Below are 18,339 nucleotides of genomic sequence, written 5' to 3'. Positions count from 1 at the left end.
TCTTTTATTTCCTTCTTTAGATTACAGTGTGTCTGCAAATTCCAAATTAGTTATTGTCACAGCAGGTGCACGGCAGCAGGAGGGAGAAAGTCGCCTTGCCCTGGTCCAACGTAATGTGAACATCATGAAATCAATCATTCCTACCATAGTCGAACATAGTCCTGACTGTAAGATGCTTGTTGTTTCAAATCCAGGTGAGTCTTTTCTACTCTCTTTAACTGCATAAGGATGATCTTTCCATACTATATCATACCATACCATCCCTTTTCTTTTCTTTTTAAAACAGTGTCCTTGAGGGAACATTTATGTACAATAAACTGTACCCATCCAAAGTACACAATACTATGGGGTTTTTTTCCAGCTTTATTGAGATTTAATTGACAATATAATATGTAAGTTTAAGGTGTACAATGTGGTGATTTGATAAATATTACAAAATGATTACCACAGTAGTGTTATCTCATACAACTACAATTCAGTAGAGTTAGTTAACATATCCATCATGTCACATAATTACCATTTCTTTTAACCTTTTTTGTTAGATTAAAAAAATGTGGGGGGTAATTAGTTTTGTTTATTTATTTATTTGTTTGTTTGTTTGTTTTAATGGAGGTACTGGGGATTGAACCCAGGACCTCATGCATGCTAAGCATGCACTCTACCACAAAGCTATATCCTCCTCCTACCACTTCTTTTTTTGTGGTGAGAACATTTAAGATTTACTCTCTTAGCAACTTTCAAGTATATAATACTGCATTGTTAACTGTGTCAACATGCTGTACATTACATTCTCAGAATTTACTCAGTTTATATCTGGAGATTTGTATCCTTTGACCAATATCTCCCCATTTCTCCCCTCCCCCAGCCCCTGGGAGCCAGCATTGTACTCTCTCTCTGAATTCAGCTTTTTTAGATTCCATATATAAGTGACATCATACAGTATTTGTTTTTCTCTGTCAGACTTATTTTACTTAGCATAATATCTTTAAGTTCCGTCCATGTCACAAATTGCAGAATTTCCTACTTTCTTGTAGCTGAATATTCCATTGTATGTGTATATACCACATCTTCTTTATCCATTCATCTGTAGGTGGACATTTGGGTTGTTTCTGTATCTTGGCTGTTGTGAATAATGCTGAAATGAATATGGGAGTGCAAATATCTCTTTGAGATACTGATTTCATTTCCTTCAGATATATACCCAGAAGTAGAATTGCTGGATTATATGGTAGTTCTATTTTTAATTTTTTTGAGGAGCCTCCATACGGTTTTCCATAGTGGCTGTACCAATTTACATTCCCACCAGCAGTACACAAGAGTTCTCTTTTCTACACATCCTCACCAATGTGTCCTCTTAGTGATAGCCACTCTAACAGGTGTCAGGTGATATCTCATTGTGGTTTTCATTTGCATTTCCCAGATGATTAATTATGTTGAACATGTTTTCTTGCACCTGTTGACCATTTGTTTGTCTTCTTTGGAAAAATGTTTATTTGGTTCCTCTGCCCATTTTTAAATTTGATTTTTTTTTTTTTGCTGTTGAGTTATATGAGTTCCTTAATGTTTTGGATATTATTAACCCGTTATAAGATATATAGTTTTCAAATATTTCCTCCCATTCTATAGGTTGCCTTTTCATTTTCTTGACTGTTTCCTTTTTCTGTGAGAAGTGTTTTAGTTTGATGTAGTCCCACTTACTTATTTTGCTTTTGTTGCTTATGCTTTTGATGTCATATCAAAAAAAATTGCTGCTAAGACCAATGTCAAGGAGCTTTTTCCCTATGTTTTCTTCTAGGAGTTTTTACAGTTTCACGTTTCTGTTTAAGGCTTTAATCCATTTTGAGTTAATTTTTGTGAGCAGTGTCAGATAGGGGTTCAGTTTCATTCCTCTGCATGTGATTATCCAGTTTCCCAACACCATTTATTGAAAAGACCGTCTTTTACGCGCTGAGTATTTTTGGCTCCCTTGTCAAATACCTGTTGACCATATATGCAAGGGCTTATTTCTGGGGTCTTGATTCTGTTGCATTGGTCTATATGTCTGTTTTTATGCCAGTACTATACTTTTTTGATTACATAGCTTTGAATATAGTTTGAAATTAGGAAACGTGATGCCTCTACCCTTTTTTCTTCTTTCTCAGGATTCCTTTGGCTATTTGGGGGTCTTCTGGTTCCATAAGAATTTTAGGATTATTTTTTTTCCTGTGAAAAATGCCATTGGTATTTTAAATTGCATTGAATCTGTAGAAGATTTTGGGTAATATGAACATGTTGACAATGTTAATTCTTCCAATCCATGAACATGGAATGTTTTTTCATTTTTTTGTGTTTTCTTCAATTTTTTGCATGAAAGTCTTACAGTTTTCAGTGTGCAGATATTTTATCTGTTTGGTTAAATTTATTCCTAAGTATTTTATTGTTTTTTTGATACTATTGTGAATAGGATTGCTTTCTTTGCTTTTCAGGTACTTTGTTGTTAGTGTATAGAAACACAACTGATTTCTGTATTTTGTATCTTGCAACTTTACTAAATTCATTGATTAGTAGGTTTTGGTTTGGTCTTTAAGATTTTCTATAAATAAAGTCATATCATCCGTAAACAAGGACAGTTTTATTTCTTTCATTCTAATTTGGATACTTTTTAATTCTTTTTCCTGCCTTACTACTCTGGCTAGAACTTTCCAGTACTATGGTGAATAGAGTGTTGAGAGTGGGCTCACTTGTCTTGTTCCTGATCTTCAAGAAACAGCTTTCAGGTTTTCACCTTTGAGTATGTTAATTGTGGTCTTGTTATATATGGCTTTTATTATGTTTCTTCTCTACCTGGTTTGTTGATATGATATTGACATGGAAAGATACTGAATTTTGGTGATTGCTTTTTTTGCATCTATTGTGATGGTAATAGTTTTAATTTTTATCCTGTTAATTTATTGATTTGCATATGTTAAACCACCCTTGCAATCCCAGGGATAAATCCCACTTGATCATGGTTTATGATCCTTTTAATATATTGTTAAATTTGGCTTGCTAATATTTTGTTGAGAATTTCTGTATCTGTATTCATCAGGGAAGTTGGCCTGTGGTTTTCCTGTAGCAATCTTATCTGGTTTTGGTATTAAAGTAATGCTGGCCCCATAAAATGAGTTTGGGAGTGTTTCCTACTCATAATTTCTTGGGAAGAGTTTGAAAAGAATTGGCATTAATTCTTCTTTAAATGTTTGGTAGAATACACCAGGGAAGCCAACTGGTCCTAGACTTTTCTTTATTGGGAGATTTTTGATTACTGATTCAATCTCCTTACTCGTTATCAGTCTATTCATTTATTTATTCTGTTTCTTCATTATTTAGTGTTGGTTTATGTTTCTAGGAATTTATTCATTTCCCCTAAGTTATCCAATTTGTTGGCATATAATTGTCCATAGTGGTCTCTTAAGATCCTTTGTATTTGTGTGGTATCAGTTGTAAGGTCTCCTCTTTCATTTCTGATTTCATTTGTTTGAGTCTTCTTTCTTTTTTTTAGTCTAGTTAAAAGTGTATCAATTTTGTCTTTTCAGGAAACCAGCTCTTAGTTTCATTGTTCTTTTATTTTTGTCTTTTTAATCTCTGTTTAATTCATTTCCACTCTGATCTTTGTTATTTCCTTCCTTTCACTAACTTTGAACTTAGTTTGCTCTTCTGGTACTGGCTCCTTGAGGCTGTTTATTTGAGGTCTTTCTGTTTTCTTAATGTAGGCATTTAATGCTATATAAACTTCCTTCTAAGAAGTGCTTTTGCTTCATTGTGTAAGTTTTGGTATGGTGTGTTTTCATTTTCATTTGTCTCAAGGTATTTTTAAATTTTCCTTTTGATTTCTTCTTTGCCTCTTTGTTCAGGAGTGTGTTGTTTAATTTTTTATTGTTTAATATTTGTGAATTTTCCAGTTTTTCTCCTATTAATTTCTAGTTTTATAACATTGTGTTTGGAAAAGATACTTGGTATGATTTTAACCTTTTAAAATTTGCTCACTTGTTTTGTGACCTGTCATATTATCTATCCTGCAGAATGTTCTGTGTACACTTGAGAAGAATGTATATTCTGCTGCTGTTGAATATAATGATCTGTATATGTCTGTTAGATCCATTTATCCTAAAGTATATTTCAAGTCCAACATTTCCTTACTGATTTTCTGTTGGATGATCTATCAGCTGTTGAAAGTGGCAGTATTGAAGTCCCTTACTATTATTGTATTGTCTGTTCTCCTTTAGGTCTGTTAATATTTGTATATTTAGGTGCTCTGATGTTTGGAGCATATATATTCACAGTAACTATCTTCTTGATGAATTGATCCTTTACCATTATATAATGATCTTCTTTGTGTTTTGCAGTTTTTGGCTTAAAGTCTATTTTGTCTGATATAAGTATAGCTACACCTGCTCTCTTTTGGTTTCCACTTGCAGGGGATATCTTTTTTTAACCCTTCACTTTGAGTTTATGTGTGTCCATAAAGCTGAAGTGGGTCTCTTGTAAGCAGGATATTGCTAGATTGTGTTTCTTTAATCCATCCAGACACTCTTTGCCTTTTGACTGAAGAATTCAATCCATTTACATTTAGAGTAATTATTGATAATTATTTACTATAGGTAAGGACTTACTAATGCTATCTTATTAATTGTTTTCTGGCCATTTTATAGTTCACTTGTTCCTTTCTTCCTCTCTTGCTGCCTTCCTTTGTGAATTGATTGACTTTCTTTAGTGATATGCTTTGATTACCTTCTCTTTATCTTTTTGCGTATGTACTGTAGGTTTTCAATTTGTAGTTACCAAAAGGCATACATAAATCATCTAATAGATAGAACCATCTATTTTATGCTGATAACAACTTACAAAGAGCTGGATTAGCTGAACTGAGCCAGCCTGTGGAAAGACAGCAAGGTCTTAAGCTGATGTCAGCATTTCTAGCATGCAAGATTCTTTTCAGGGCCTTTGGTTTATATCCCTTGGCCCTGGAAATACTTACTTCTTACCATTGTTCCTTGACCCAGCTACCCCTTGATAAATTTCTTGTTACTTAAGGAAACTAGGGGTTTCCTTCTCCCTCCAAAGCTAACATATAGATATGTAACATAATGTGGTGGTGGGGCTCACTCTTGCTCTTAGAAGAGTTTCAAGAGAACATCCAGCTTGCCCACCATGGGAGGGTCCTCTTCCCTTGGCCATTTTGTGTACAGAAAATCTGTGCCTAACCTATACTCTGGAAAAATGAGAATTCAATGTACAGAGTATGGTTCCCTACTTCTCTGCTTCTAAGATTTCTTCAAAAAATACTGTTTATATCTGTACCCTCTGGTATTAGTGATATGTGTCCATGACACCGTTGCACAACAAGTGTTGAGAGTGGATATACTTACCTAGTTCCTTATCTTATGGGGACTTCATTCAGTCTTTTATCATTGAGTATGATATTTAATGTGGGTTTTTCATAAAATTTCCTTCTCTTCATAGTTGCAAAGAGTTGTTTTTTTTTTAATTATGAATGGGTGTTGAATTTTGTCAAATGCTTTCCCCCCCCTGCCTCTATTGACCTTCTTATCATGCTATCTTTCTTTGTCTCTAGTAATAATTTTTGCATTAAAGTCTATTTTTAATTAAGGTGAAATATACATTACATAAGTTTACCATTTAAACCATTTTAAAGTATATTATTCAGTGGCATTAAGTACATTTTATTTTGTGCAACTGCTATAACAGTCTAGTGCCCAGACTTTTACATCACCTAAAATAGAAACCCTGCACCTGTTAAACAGTCACTTCCCATTTTCCCCTTTCCATTCCCTAGAAACTACTGTTTGTTTTCTGTGTCTATGAATTTGCCTATTCTGGATATTTAATATAAATGGGATCATACAATATTTGTCCTTTCAGCTCTAGCTTTTTTCACAAATTAATGTTTTTAGGGTTCATCTGTGTTTCAGCATACATCAGTACTTCATTTCTTTTTATACTGAATAATATTCCACTGTATAGATATATCATTTTATTTATCCATTCATCAGTTGATGGACATTTGAGTTGTTTCTACCTTTTAGCTATTGTGAACAGTGCTACTATTCATGTACTAACTTTTGTTTGAACACCTGTTTTCAACTCTTTGGGGTACATACCTAGGAGAGGAAATATTGGGTCATTTGATAATTCTATGTTTAATTAGTGAGTAGCAGCCAAACTGTTTTCCATAGTGGTTGTACTATTTCACATTCCCACCAGCAATATATGAATGTTCCAGTTCTCCATAACCCCACCAACACTTGTTTTTCTCTATTTTTTATTTTAGCTATCCTAGTGGATTTATCTCATTGTGGTTTTGATTTGCATTTCCCTAGTGCCTAATGACATCGAGCATCTTTTCAGTGCTTGTTGGCTGTTTGTATATCTTCTTTGGGGTAACATCTGTTCGAGTTCTTTGCTCATTTTAAAATTGCTTTGGTTGTCATTTGGTTGTTTATTATTAAGGATTCTTTATATATTCTGGATACAAGAATCATCAGCTATATGATTTACAAATATATTCTCCCATTCTGTGGGTTGTCTTTGCACTCTCTTTATAATGTACTTTGATGCACAAAAATGTTTAACTTTGATGAATTGCAATTTAATTATTTTTCCTTTTGGTGTCATACCTAATAAATGATTGCCAAATCAAAGGGTACATGAAGATGTACCCAATATTTATAGCTCTTATTTTGGTCTTTGACACATTTTGAATTAACTTTGTACATGATGTGACATAAGGATCATGCTTCATTATTTTGCATATGGATCCAGTTGTCCCAACATTTGTTGAAGGGATTATTTTTACCCCAATGAATTGTCTTAGCATCCTTGCTAAAATCAGTTAGCCATAATTGTGTTTATTTCTGGAATCTCAGTTCTATTCTATTTATTAATATGTCCATCCTTATGCCAATATCATACTATTTTGAATATTGTAGCTCTGTAGAAATTTCTGAAGCCAGGAAGTATGAGTCTTTCAGCTTTGCTCTTCTTTTTCAAGATTGTTTTCACTCTTTGGGGCCTCTTGTGATTTCATATGTATTTTAGGATTTTTTTTTCATTTCTGCATAAGAGGCCATTGGAATTTTGATAGGGACTGAGCAGAAAGTGTAAATTGCTTTGGGGAGTATTGCCGCCTTAACAATAGTAATTTTTCCAATCCGTGAACAAGGGATGTGTTTCCATTTATTTATGTCTTCTTTATTTTTTTCAGCAATGTTTTATAGTTTTCAGTGTACAAGTCTCATATTTCCTTCATTAAATTTATTCCTAAGTGTTTTATTATTTTTGATTCTACCATAAACTGAATTGTTTTCTTATTTTCCTTTTTTGATTGTTTATTGCTAGTGTAAGAAATACAACTGATTTTTGAGTCTTGATTTTGTATTCTGCAACTTCACTGAATTCATTTATTAGCTCTAATGGTTTTTGTGAGTGTGTGCTTAGGATTTCTACATATAGGATTATGTCAACTGCAAATAGAGATAGTTTTACTTCTTCATATCCAGTTTAGATGTCTTTTATTTCTTTTTCTTGCCTACTTATAAGTGACTCACTTTAGATTTAAAGACACAGTAAGGTGAAAGTAAAAGGATGGGAAAAGGTATTCCACATATACAGGAACCAAAAGAGCTGGAGTGGCTGTACTAATATCACAGACATTAGAATTTAACACAAAAATTATTGCTGGAGACAAAGAAGAATATTATATAATGATAAAAAGGCTAATAGGTACAGAAAGTCATTAAACAAAATTCCTGACCCAGTTATGATTTTAAAAAAGAATCTTTTAGTAAACAGTGAATAGGGGGAAATTTCGTCAGTCTCATAAAAGATATTTATGAAAAATGTACAGCTAGCATCATTTTCAATGGTGAAAGACTGAATAGTTTTTTCCCCTAAGACCAGAATGAGACAGTGATGCTTGGTTTCACCATTTCTATTCAACATCATGCTGGAAGTTCTAGCCAGAGTAATTGAATAAAGATTTATCAGGCAAATACTTTATATCAACTATTTTAACTATGTTTAAATAGCTAAAGCAAACTGTGTCTAAAGAACTAAAGAAAATATGCAACTGATGGCTCACCAAATAGGGAATATTAATAAATAGAAATTATTTTTAAAAAACTGAATAGAAATTCTGAAGTTAAAAAGTTAACTGAAATGAAAGTTAACTATGGGGACTCAACAGCAGATTGAGAAGGCAGAAGAAAGACTCAGTGGACTTGAAGATAGGTTAGTTGTTCAATATCTGGGCTTCCTCAGGGACAGTTTCTGTTGATTGCTTTTTTTCCTTTGTATGATCCATATTTCCTTATTTTGTCTCATGCCTCATAATTTTTATTGAAACCTGGACATTAAAAAAGTATAATAGGAAAAATCTGTAAATCAGATTCTTCCCTCTCAGGGTTTGTTTTTGTTGATGCTTGTTGTAGTTGTTGTTTGTTTGTTTCATAACTTACAAGTCTGTAATCTTTTTGTGGATAGACACAGAAGTCTTTGTTCCATTTGTTTAGTGGTCAGCTAATGATTGAAGAGAACTTTCCTTAAATGTTTGGACCCAAAAGATATCTCCCAGTATTTGCTGGAAGGCATGTTGCCTTTTGCTGTGTGCATGTTGGGGCATGCCTTCAGCACTCAGCCAGGCAGTTTATAACTGTGCCTTAGCCTTCACTTCCTGCTTGAACATAGCCTAAAGGTTAGACAGAGCTAAAGCTTAGGATCTTTTCCTGAGCATGTGCAAACCTCCATATAGCCCTAATTTTGCTATATTCTAGGCCTTATTCTAAGTAGGAGATTCTGATAGCTTAGATAAGGCTGTGGTGATGGAGAGGAAAAATCCAGGTACTCTTAAGGAGGTATAATTCACTGATTATTAAATATACAGATAGGCACATACAACATTGCAAAAAATTTTTTGCTTTAAAATTCTGATAGTGAATAATTTAACCTTTTAAAAACCTATGTGACAGATTATCCATATTTCTTTGTTGATTTGCTCCTCTTTTAACTTTGTATTTGCTTCACTTTGAACTTTTTTTTTTTTGATTCTAAGACAATTGGTCTATCTATTCAAAAAAGAAAATTGTAAAAGGAAGTTACTATGAATCTTTTTCTAACAAGAACTTTTTCTTCCTAGTGGATATTTTGACATACGTTGTCTGGAAGATAAGTGGCTTACCTGTATCTCGTGTAATTGGAAGTGGTTGTAATCTAGACTCTGCGCGTTTCCGTTACCTAATTGGAGAGAAGTTGGGTGTACATCCCACAAGCTGCCATGGTTGGATTATTGGAGAACATGGTGATTCTAGTGGTAAGTATAAGCTCATTATGGATTCACACTTCTTAGCTTTAATAATGCTTATTTTCTTTAAAATTCTATTTTTTCTGATATTAATATAGCTGCACACTTTCATTTTATTGATACTTTCCTGGTGTATCTTTTTCTATTCCTTTACTTTCGGTCTTTTGTGTCATTGATTTAGCTACCTCTTACAAAATAGTGCATAAAGTGTATAGCTATTTTGAAAGTCAGTGAGTGTTTCTCTTTTCTGGAGCACTTTCATTTATTGTGATCTTTAAAACAGAGTTTTTAAGATATAATACACATCCCATAAAATTTACCCATTTAAAGTGTATAATTCACTGGGTTTTAGTATATTCATAGAGTTGTGCAACCATCACCGCAATCTAACTATAGAAAATTTTTAACACCCCAAAAAACTCACTCCTGCACTCACCCCAACCCTAGTTCCAGGCAACCATTAGTCTACTTTCTCACTCTGTAGATTTGTTTATTCCAGACTTTTCATAGAAATAATATTGTTTAATATGTGACTTAAACTATTACTTGGATCACACCAACCATTTTCTTTTAACTGAAACATTTAATCTGTACTACATGATTAGAACTTCATACTTACAGTGTTCTCTAATTATGTTATATATGTGTAAATCTTCTTTCCATAATGCCAATAAACCTGTTGAAAATAGGCTCCATTTGTTCATTCATTCAATCATTCGTTTATTCAAAATATTTAATGAGCCCTTCTCTTTATGTTTCAAGGGTTGTAGTATTATAAATACATTTGATTTGACTTAAACAAATATTTCTTTGACCAGTGCCTTAATTTGACCTTGTTGGCTTGTGTTATTGTCTTTACTCAGCCCTTCATCCTGAAAATTATTTTCCCAGATATGTTTTAATTTCTCCCATTTAATATTCCATGATTTTATTTTGAAAAACCATGTATGATTTAATAATATGGTATTAATTTATTATTCTTTTCTCTCTTTGCTTGTAATATTTTATCATTTCTTACAGATTATTTTCTTTATGGATTCCATGTGTGTATCTTGCTTTAAAATGTCTCCTAAAATGTCACACAATTACAAATAAATTCTACTATGTATTTTCTAATATTTTATAATTTTATGTTATGCATTTCCCTCTTTTGTCCATTTGAAACTTATTTTTATATATGGTGTAAGATTGTAACCTAATTTTATATAAAAAAACAACCCACTGAACTTCAACAACTGATGCAGTACTGGCAAGGAGAGTTTATTCTGAGATTTTGTTCTTTTAGTGCCCTTATGGAGTGGAGTAAATGTTGCTGGTGTTGCTCTGAAGACTCTAGACCCTAAATTAGGAACTGATTCTGACAAGGACCACTGGAAAAATATCCATCAACAAGTTGTTGGAAGGTAACAGTACTCATTCATTTTCTTAATGCCTTAATAATCAATCTTAAGAACAAAGTTCACAGACAAAAGTATATAAATTATCTTTGCTTTTGTGAGATAAATAACATTCTGTAAGTATACAAATTCAGACTTACATAATGCATAGCTTTCTTATGGGGGCATTTGTCAATAGAAAAGATGTAGTTTTCACTTCATAAGTGTTTGAGGGCAAAATAGGGTAGTAATTAGGAGCATGGACCTTGGAACCAGGTTGCCCAGGTTTTTTCAAACCTAACTTCACCATTTATTAGTGGTGTGGTATTGGGAGTTTATTTAAAATATCAAAAGTCAGTTTTCTCATATTCAAAAATGGGGTAGTGATAGAGCCTACCTTTGAGGGCTATTATGAAGGGTAAATGACTTAGTACATGTAAAATGGTACCTTGAACTTATTAAGTGTTCATCAGAAGACTTGATGAAAAGAAACATGAAACTGATGCAGATGATCAGAAGTTAACTAGGTTTACTTATAAATGAAGACCCTGACTTCATATACATCACCTTAACAGCATGATTCTCCTTCATGCTTTAGCCAAGATACATATTAGTAACTTAGAAATCACTTTTGGATATTCAGAACTAGAACATTAAATCTACAAAAGCCACAAGTCTACTGAATGTATATTTATGATAACAGCCTTACAAAAATCTTTAAGAGTTAGGGTAGAGACTAGAAAGGCACACAATATAACAAAAAGGTGATTATGGGTTAGTTTTATAAATGACATTTGGTTTAAAAATAAATTATATTATTTTCTGATTATTGAAGCACATGACCACTTTAATGGGTATAGAGTTTCATTTTGGGAAGATGAAAGAGTTCTGGAAAGGATGGTGGTGATAGTGGTATATTATGTACTTAATGTCATTGAACTGTATGCTTAAAATGGTTTAAATGGCAAATTTTACCACAGTTATAAAAAAATAAAATAAGTACATGGCTACAGATAGTGGTCTGGAGTTCAGACTCAAATTCACAGTATATATAATAGGCTTTAATCTAGAGTTAAGTTTATCTAGCTTAGTCAAATGATACTGGATAGAAAACACAGTATGGAATATTGCATTTTCTTTAGGAGGTGTTGCAAATGCTCAGGTATAGCTTCCAGGCCCTATCACTACATGAGGCATACCTAGTTGTAAATGATGAGGGCAGACCTCAGCATAGGAAGCCACAGCATTTGTTTACCAACAAGTTTTAATACCATTCTTGTCCCATAGCCCTCAGGATCTGCATGCTTGTGCCAGGTCTTCTAGTCCTGGTGCAATGCAGAAGTCAAGTGTTACATAATATACAATGCTGATAACCTTGTTCTGTTAAGGTTATGGTTACTATTCCACATTTATCTTAAATAATTTATGTATTTATTTTATTTTTTCTGATTTTTATTATGATAAAATATACGTAACATATTATATACGATCTTAATCATTTTAAGTGATTTTAAGTTCAGTGGTATTAAAACCATTAATAATCTTGTGTAACCATCACTACCATCCCTCTCCTAACTCCTTTCATATTGTAAAACTGAAATTCTATATCCATGAAACAATCCCTCCCCTTTACCTTCTCTCCTGAGGCCCTCGCCACCACAATGCTACTTTCTGCTTCTATGGTTTGACCACTCCAATTACCTCATGTAAGTGGGATCATACAGTATTTGTCTTTTTGTGACTGACTTATTTCACTTAGCATAATATCCTTAAGGTTCATCCATGTTATAGCATATGTCAGTTTCCTTACTTTTAAAGGCTGAATAATATTCCATTGTGTGTGTGTGTGTGAATATATATACACACACACCCCACATATTGCTTATCCATTCATCTGCCAATGGACACTTGGTTTGCTTTCATGCTTTAGCTATTGTGAATAATGCTGCTATGAACATGGGTATACAAATATCTCTTCAAGACCCTGCTTTCAGTTCTTTTGGGTATATACCCATAAGTGGAATTGTTGCATCATATGGTAATTCTATTTTTACTTTTTTGAGGAACCACCATACTATTTTCCACAGTGGCTATATCATTTTACATTCCCACCAACAGTGTACAGGGACTCCAGTTTCTCCACATTGTCACCAATACTTGTTATTTTCTGTTTGATAGTAGCCATCCTAATGGATGTGAGGTAGTGTTTCATTGTAGCTCTGATTTGCATTTCCTTGATTAGTGATGAACAGTTTGTTATGTGCTTATAGGCCATCTGTATATCTTCTTTAGAGAAATGTCTATTCAAGTATTTTGCACATTTTTGAATTGGGTTGTTTGTTTTTACTGTTGTTGAGTTTTAAGAGTCCTTTCTGTATTCTGTATATTAGTCTTTTTTCAGATAATTTACAAATATTTTCCATTCTGTAGGTTCTTTTTTTTTACTCTTTTCATAGTGTCTTTTGACGTACAAAAAATTAAAAGTTGTTCTTAAAGTCCATTTGTCTTTTTTTTTCTTTTGTTGCCATTGGTATTCTATCCAAGAAATCATTGCCAAATGCAGTGTCATGAAGCTTTTGCCTTATGTTTTCATGTAAGAGAGTCATAGGTCTTGCATTCAGATCTTTGATTCATTTTGAGTTAATTTTTGTAAATATTAGGTAAGGGTACAACTTTAATCATTTGCATGTGGATATCGTTTCCCTAGCACCATTTGTTGAAAAAACTGTCGTTTTCAATGAGTGTGGTCTTGGCACATTTGTTGAAAATCAATTGACCATTGAAATGTAGGTTTGTTTCTGGGCTTTCTATTCTATCCCTCTGGTCTATATGTTTGTCTTGATGCCAGTACTACACTGTTTTGATTACTGTAGCTTTTGTAGTAAGTTTTGAAATCAGAAGTGTGAGTCCTTCAGCTTTGTTCTTCTTTTTCAAGATCGTTTTGGCTTTTCAGAGTCTCTTGAGATTCCATATGAATTTTAGGGTGAGTTTTTCTATTTCCGCAAAAAATATCTTTGGGAATTTGATGGGGATTTCAGTGAATCTATAGATGATTTTGGGTAGTATTGACATCTTAATAATACTAACTCTCCAATCCATGAACATAGGATGTATTTCCTTTTGTTTATGTCTTTAATTTCTTTCAGCAGTGTTTTGTGGTTTTCATTGTACAAGTCTTTCACCTCCTTGGTTAAGTCATTTCCTAAGTAGTTTTTATTTTTGATGTTACTGTAAAGGGGCTTGTTTTCTTAATTTCATTTTCAGATTGTTTATTGTTATTATATAGAAATGCAATTTTTAATGTTAACTTTGTATCCTCCTACTTTGCTGAATTCGTTTATTAATTAAGCAGTTTTTTTGTGTATGTGGAATCTTTATGGTTTTCTGCATAAGATCATGTTATCTGTAAGTAGATATATTATTATGTTGAGGTAGTTTTCTTCTATTCCTAGCTTCTTGAATGTTTTTATCATGAAAAACTGTTAAATTTTGTCAAATGATTTTTCTACATCATTTGAGATGATAATGTGGTTTTCCTCCATTATTCTTTTAATGTGGTGTAGTACATTGATGGATTTTGGTATGTTGAGCCATCCTTGCATTTCCAGGAATAAATCCCACTTGGTCATGGTGTGTAATCTGTAAAATATACTGCTGAATTTGGTTTGCTAGTATTTTGTTGAGGATTTTTGCATCAGTATTCATAAGGGATAATGGTCTGTAGTTTTCTTTTCTTATAGTGACTTTGTCTGGCCTTGGTATCAGGGTGATGCTAGCATCATTGAATGAGTTAAGAAGTGTCTGAGCTTGTGCTTTTCCTTGGGCATATGTAGTTACTTTCTAATTTCCCCCAAATATGCAGTTGCTTATGTATATTCTAGACTTTAATGTTTGTCTCTCAAAAGAGGGAAAAGAAATAATAAGGGAAGAAGGAAAGTGTGCCTGCCCTTTAAATTCTTTTGTCTGCACCTCTGTTATCAGAAGCAGTAATCAGCCGTTAGAGAACAGATCACTGATATTTGGAGGAAAAGGTTTTTTTTGCAGGCTGTGCACAAGCTGCTTTGGGTACCATAAACAGCTGCTACCGTGCTAAGAACTGATATTGGCTAAAATTAACCACAATTTAACAGCAAGCCTTCCCCTGGAATTTTCAGGTTTTCAGAAGACTCCAGAGTTCCCCCCAAAGTTATATCAGACAGATTCTGGCAATACAATTACTGTCTAGGTGGGGAGAGAGATTCATGGTGCTTCCTACTTCTCCATATTCCCAGAATCCATCAGTATTTAATTTTTTTTTTTTTTTTTTTACCTAGAAAACTGTTTTGTGAAAAAGCAATCTCGAAGTCATCTTCCCAGATACTCTTGCCTTTTTGGAAAGGGTCCATACCTGCTGTTAACCCTTTACCCATGATACTCCACCATGACCTGAGTGATTATCTATGCACCATATTTTCCTCATAGTTCCTGTGACAAACATGTCCTAATATTTTATACATAAAAAAGATAAGTTAGTATACTTATAACAACCAGGATCTATAAGATCCAGTAGGTAACCAGAATTCCTCCCTAGATGTTTTGGCAGTTCTTAACTAATTGTACTATCTTATTTTGCCCTTTTATTTGCTGTCATTTGTACCTTATTAAAAGTTATTGATAGTTTGAAATATTGCAAGTTATTGATATTTACTTGTGTGTTCAATATTTAATCTCTAAAGCAAATGTATTTCCTCTTCTAGTCAAACTGTTTCCATAGGGATCACATCAATTGGAAGTTTTAGGTCAATTTCCCAAAGTGTCTTTTCACGTTGATAATTGTTACTGATATATTTCATTTTCTTAAATTTCCTTAAGGGCACCTACACACCCTTTGTTATGCCACAGAGCTTTGGATGGAGATTAAATTAATGCCTAGCAAATGAAACATGTTACAGTATCATTTTTTATCTTCCTCAACAAAAATGTCCCTTACCCATATACCATGTATTTCCAGCTATAGGGGCTATTAGAGGCCATCTCCTAGTAAATGCAGGAATCTACCTGATCTGGAGGCACAACCATAACACAGCTATGGAGAAACATGTTATAGCCAATATTGGTTTCCAAATGTCATGGAATAGCCCATCAACTTCTTATAGGGATGTCACGCTGTTAGCCTTTTGTCTGTCCAAGCCCTGGTAATTGTACTATGGTTATTTTCTTGTTAACTTGAAATACTATTGCCATAAGGAAGTAATGATTAAGATAACATTTTCCACTGAAGTCCTTTGTGATTTGAATACTAAATACTGTAGCACATTACAGATCAGTACTCATTCCAATAAGTCCTCTCAATAATGCAGTATCCAAAATGCATTTACCCCTTGGTCATTTAGCAGAGGATCTATAATTATAAAGAATCCTCAGGATACTGCTAATGTTTATCTAAAAATGACTCAATTATTTTAAATTATAGCCTCCAGTTTTCCAGTGCCTAACCAGCAATTGCAGGGGAGTGATATCATGATTTAATAGGATGTGCTTCCAGGTTCTGAATAAAGCATTTAGTTTACAATATTTGTCATTTTTCATCTTAAAATATCAGCCTTAAAACTGCTTGTTCTTTTAAGAATTTTTTATTTTTATTGACGTATGGTTGATTTTCAATGTTGTGTTAGTTTCTGGTGTACAGCATAGTGATTCAGTTATATATGTACATATATTTTTTTCAATATAGGTTATTACAAGTTATTGAATACAGGTCCCTGTGCTATATAGTAGGACCTTGTTTATCTGTTCTGTTATAGTTTGTATCCGTTAATCCCAAACTCAATTTATCCCTCCCCCCCCACTTTCCACTTTGGTAACCATAAATTTGTTTTCTGTATCTACAAGTCTCTTTCTGTTTTGTAAATATGTTCATTTGTGTCATTTTGATTTTGGTTCCACGTGTAAGTGATATCATATGATATTTGTCTTTCTCTGTCTGACTTATTTCACTTAGTATGATAATCTCCAGGTCCATCCATGTTGCTGCCAATGACATCTTATTTCATTCTTTTTATGGCTGAGTAGTTTTCCACTGTATGTGTATGTATATATATATATATATATATATATATATATATATACCACATCTTCTTTATCCATTCATCTGTTGATGGACATTTAGGTTGCTTCCATGCCCTGGCTATTGTAAATAGTGCTGCTATGAACAATGGGGTCCATGTGTCTTTTCAAATTGGAGTTATCTCTGGATATATGCCCATGAGTGGGATTGCTGTATCATATGATAAGTCTATTTTTAGTTTTTTAAGAAATCTCCATACTGTTTTCTTTAGTGGTTGCACCAAATTACATTCCTACCAACAGTGGAGTAGGGTTCTTTCTCTCCACACCTTTTCCACTATTTATTGTTTGTGGACTTTTTAATGATGGCCATTCTGACTGATGTGAGGTGATACCTTCTTGTGGTTTTGATTTGCATTTCTCTAGTAATTAGTGATATTGAACATCTTTTCATGTGCCTATTGGCTGTCTGTTTGTCTTCATTGTAGAAATGTTTATTTAGGTCTTCTGCCCATGTTTTGACTGGGTTGTTTATGTTTTTGTTATTGAGTTGTATAAGCTGTTTGTATATTCTGGAAGTTAAGCCCTTATCAGTTGCATCATTTGCAAATATTTTCTTCTAGTCCATAGGTTGTCTAGGTTGTCTTTTTGTTTTGTTTATGGTTTCCTTTGCTTTGCAGAAGCTTGTAAGTTTAATTAGATCCCATTTGTTTATTTTTGCTTTTATTTCTATTGCCTTGGTAGACTGACCTAGAAAAACATTGCTATGATTTATGTCAGAGAATGTTTTATCTGTTTTCTTGTAGGAGATTTACAGTGTCCTATCTTATATTTAAGTCTTTAAGCCATTTTGAGTTTGTTTTTGTGCATGGTGGGAAGGAGTGTTCTAACTGCATTGATTAACATACGGCTGTCCAACTTGCCTAGCACCACTTGCTGAAGAAACTGTCTTTTCTCCATTGTATATTCCTGCCTCCTTTGTTAAAGATTAATTGATCGTAGGTGTATGGGTTTATTTCTGGGCACTCTGTTCTGTTCCGTTGATCCATATGTCTGTTTTTATGCTAGTACCATGCTGTTTTAATTATGTAGCCTTGTAGTATTGTCTGAAGTCTGGGAGGATTATGCCTGCAGCTTCATTCCTTTTCTTCAGTATTGCTTTAGCAATTCTGGGTCTTTTGTGATTCCATACAAATTGTAGGATTGTTCCTTCTAGTTCTGTGGAAAATGTCATGGGTAATTTGATAGGGGTTCCATTAAATCTGTAGACTGCTTTGGGTAGTATGTCCATTTTAACAATATTAATTCTTCCAATCCAAGAGCATGGGATATCTTTCCACTTCTTTAAATCATCTTTAATTTCCTTTATCAGTGTTTTATAATTTTCAGCGTATAAGTCTTTTACCTCCTTGGTCAGGTTTATTCCTAAGTATTTTATTTTTTGATGCAATTTTAAAAGGGATTGCTTTTTTTTACTTTATCTTTCTGGTATTTCATTATTCGTGTAAAGAAATGCAGTGGAATTCTGTATATTAATTTTGTAACTGGCTACCTTGCTGAATTTGTCTATCAGCTCTGGTA

General features: G+C 33.3%; 1 protein-coding gene across 1 annotated transcript in view; it reads left to right on the top strand.

The window, feature by feature from the left end:
- The window catches only part of LOC105095330 (L-lactate dehydrogenase C chain), a 34,633-nt gene that overhangs the window by 8,696 nt on the left and 7,598 nt on the right, over positions 1–18,339 (top strand). The window contains exons 4-6 of the mRNA XM_010987456.3: positions 21–194; positions 9,173–9,346; positions 10,623–10,740. Coding sequence (XP_010985758.1) covers positions 21–194; positions 9,173–9,346; positions 10,623–10,740 — 466 coding nt within the window. The remainder of the gene's footprint in view (positions 1–20; positions 195–9,172; positions 9,347–10,622; positions 10,741–18,339) is intronic.

Source organism: Camelus dromedarius, chromosome 12 (assembly GCF_036321535.1).
Source record: "Camelus dromedarius isolate mCamDro1 chromosome 12, mCamDro1.pat, whole genome shotgun sequence".
Lineage (NCBI taxonomy): Eukaryota > Metazoa > Chordata > Mammalia > Artiodactyla > Camelidae > Camelus > Camelus dromedarius.
This window is presented reverse-complemented; position numbering and strand designations above follow the sequence as displayed.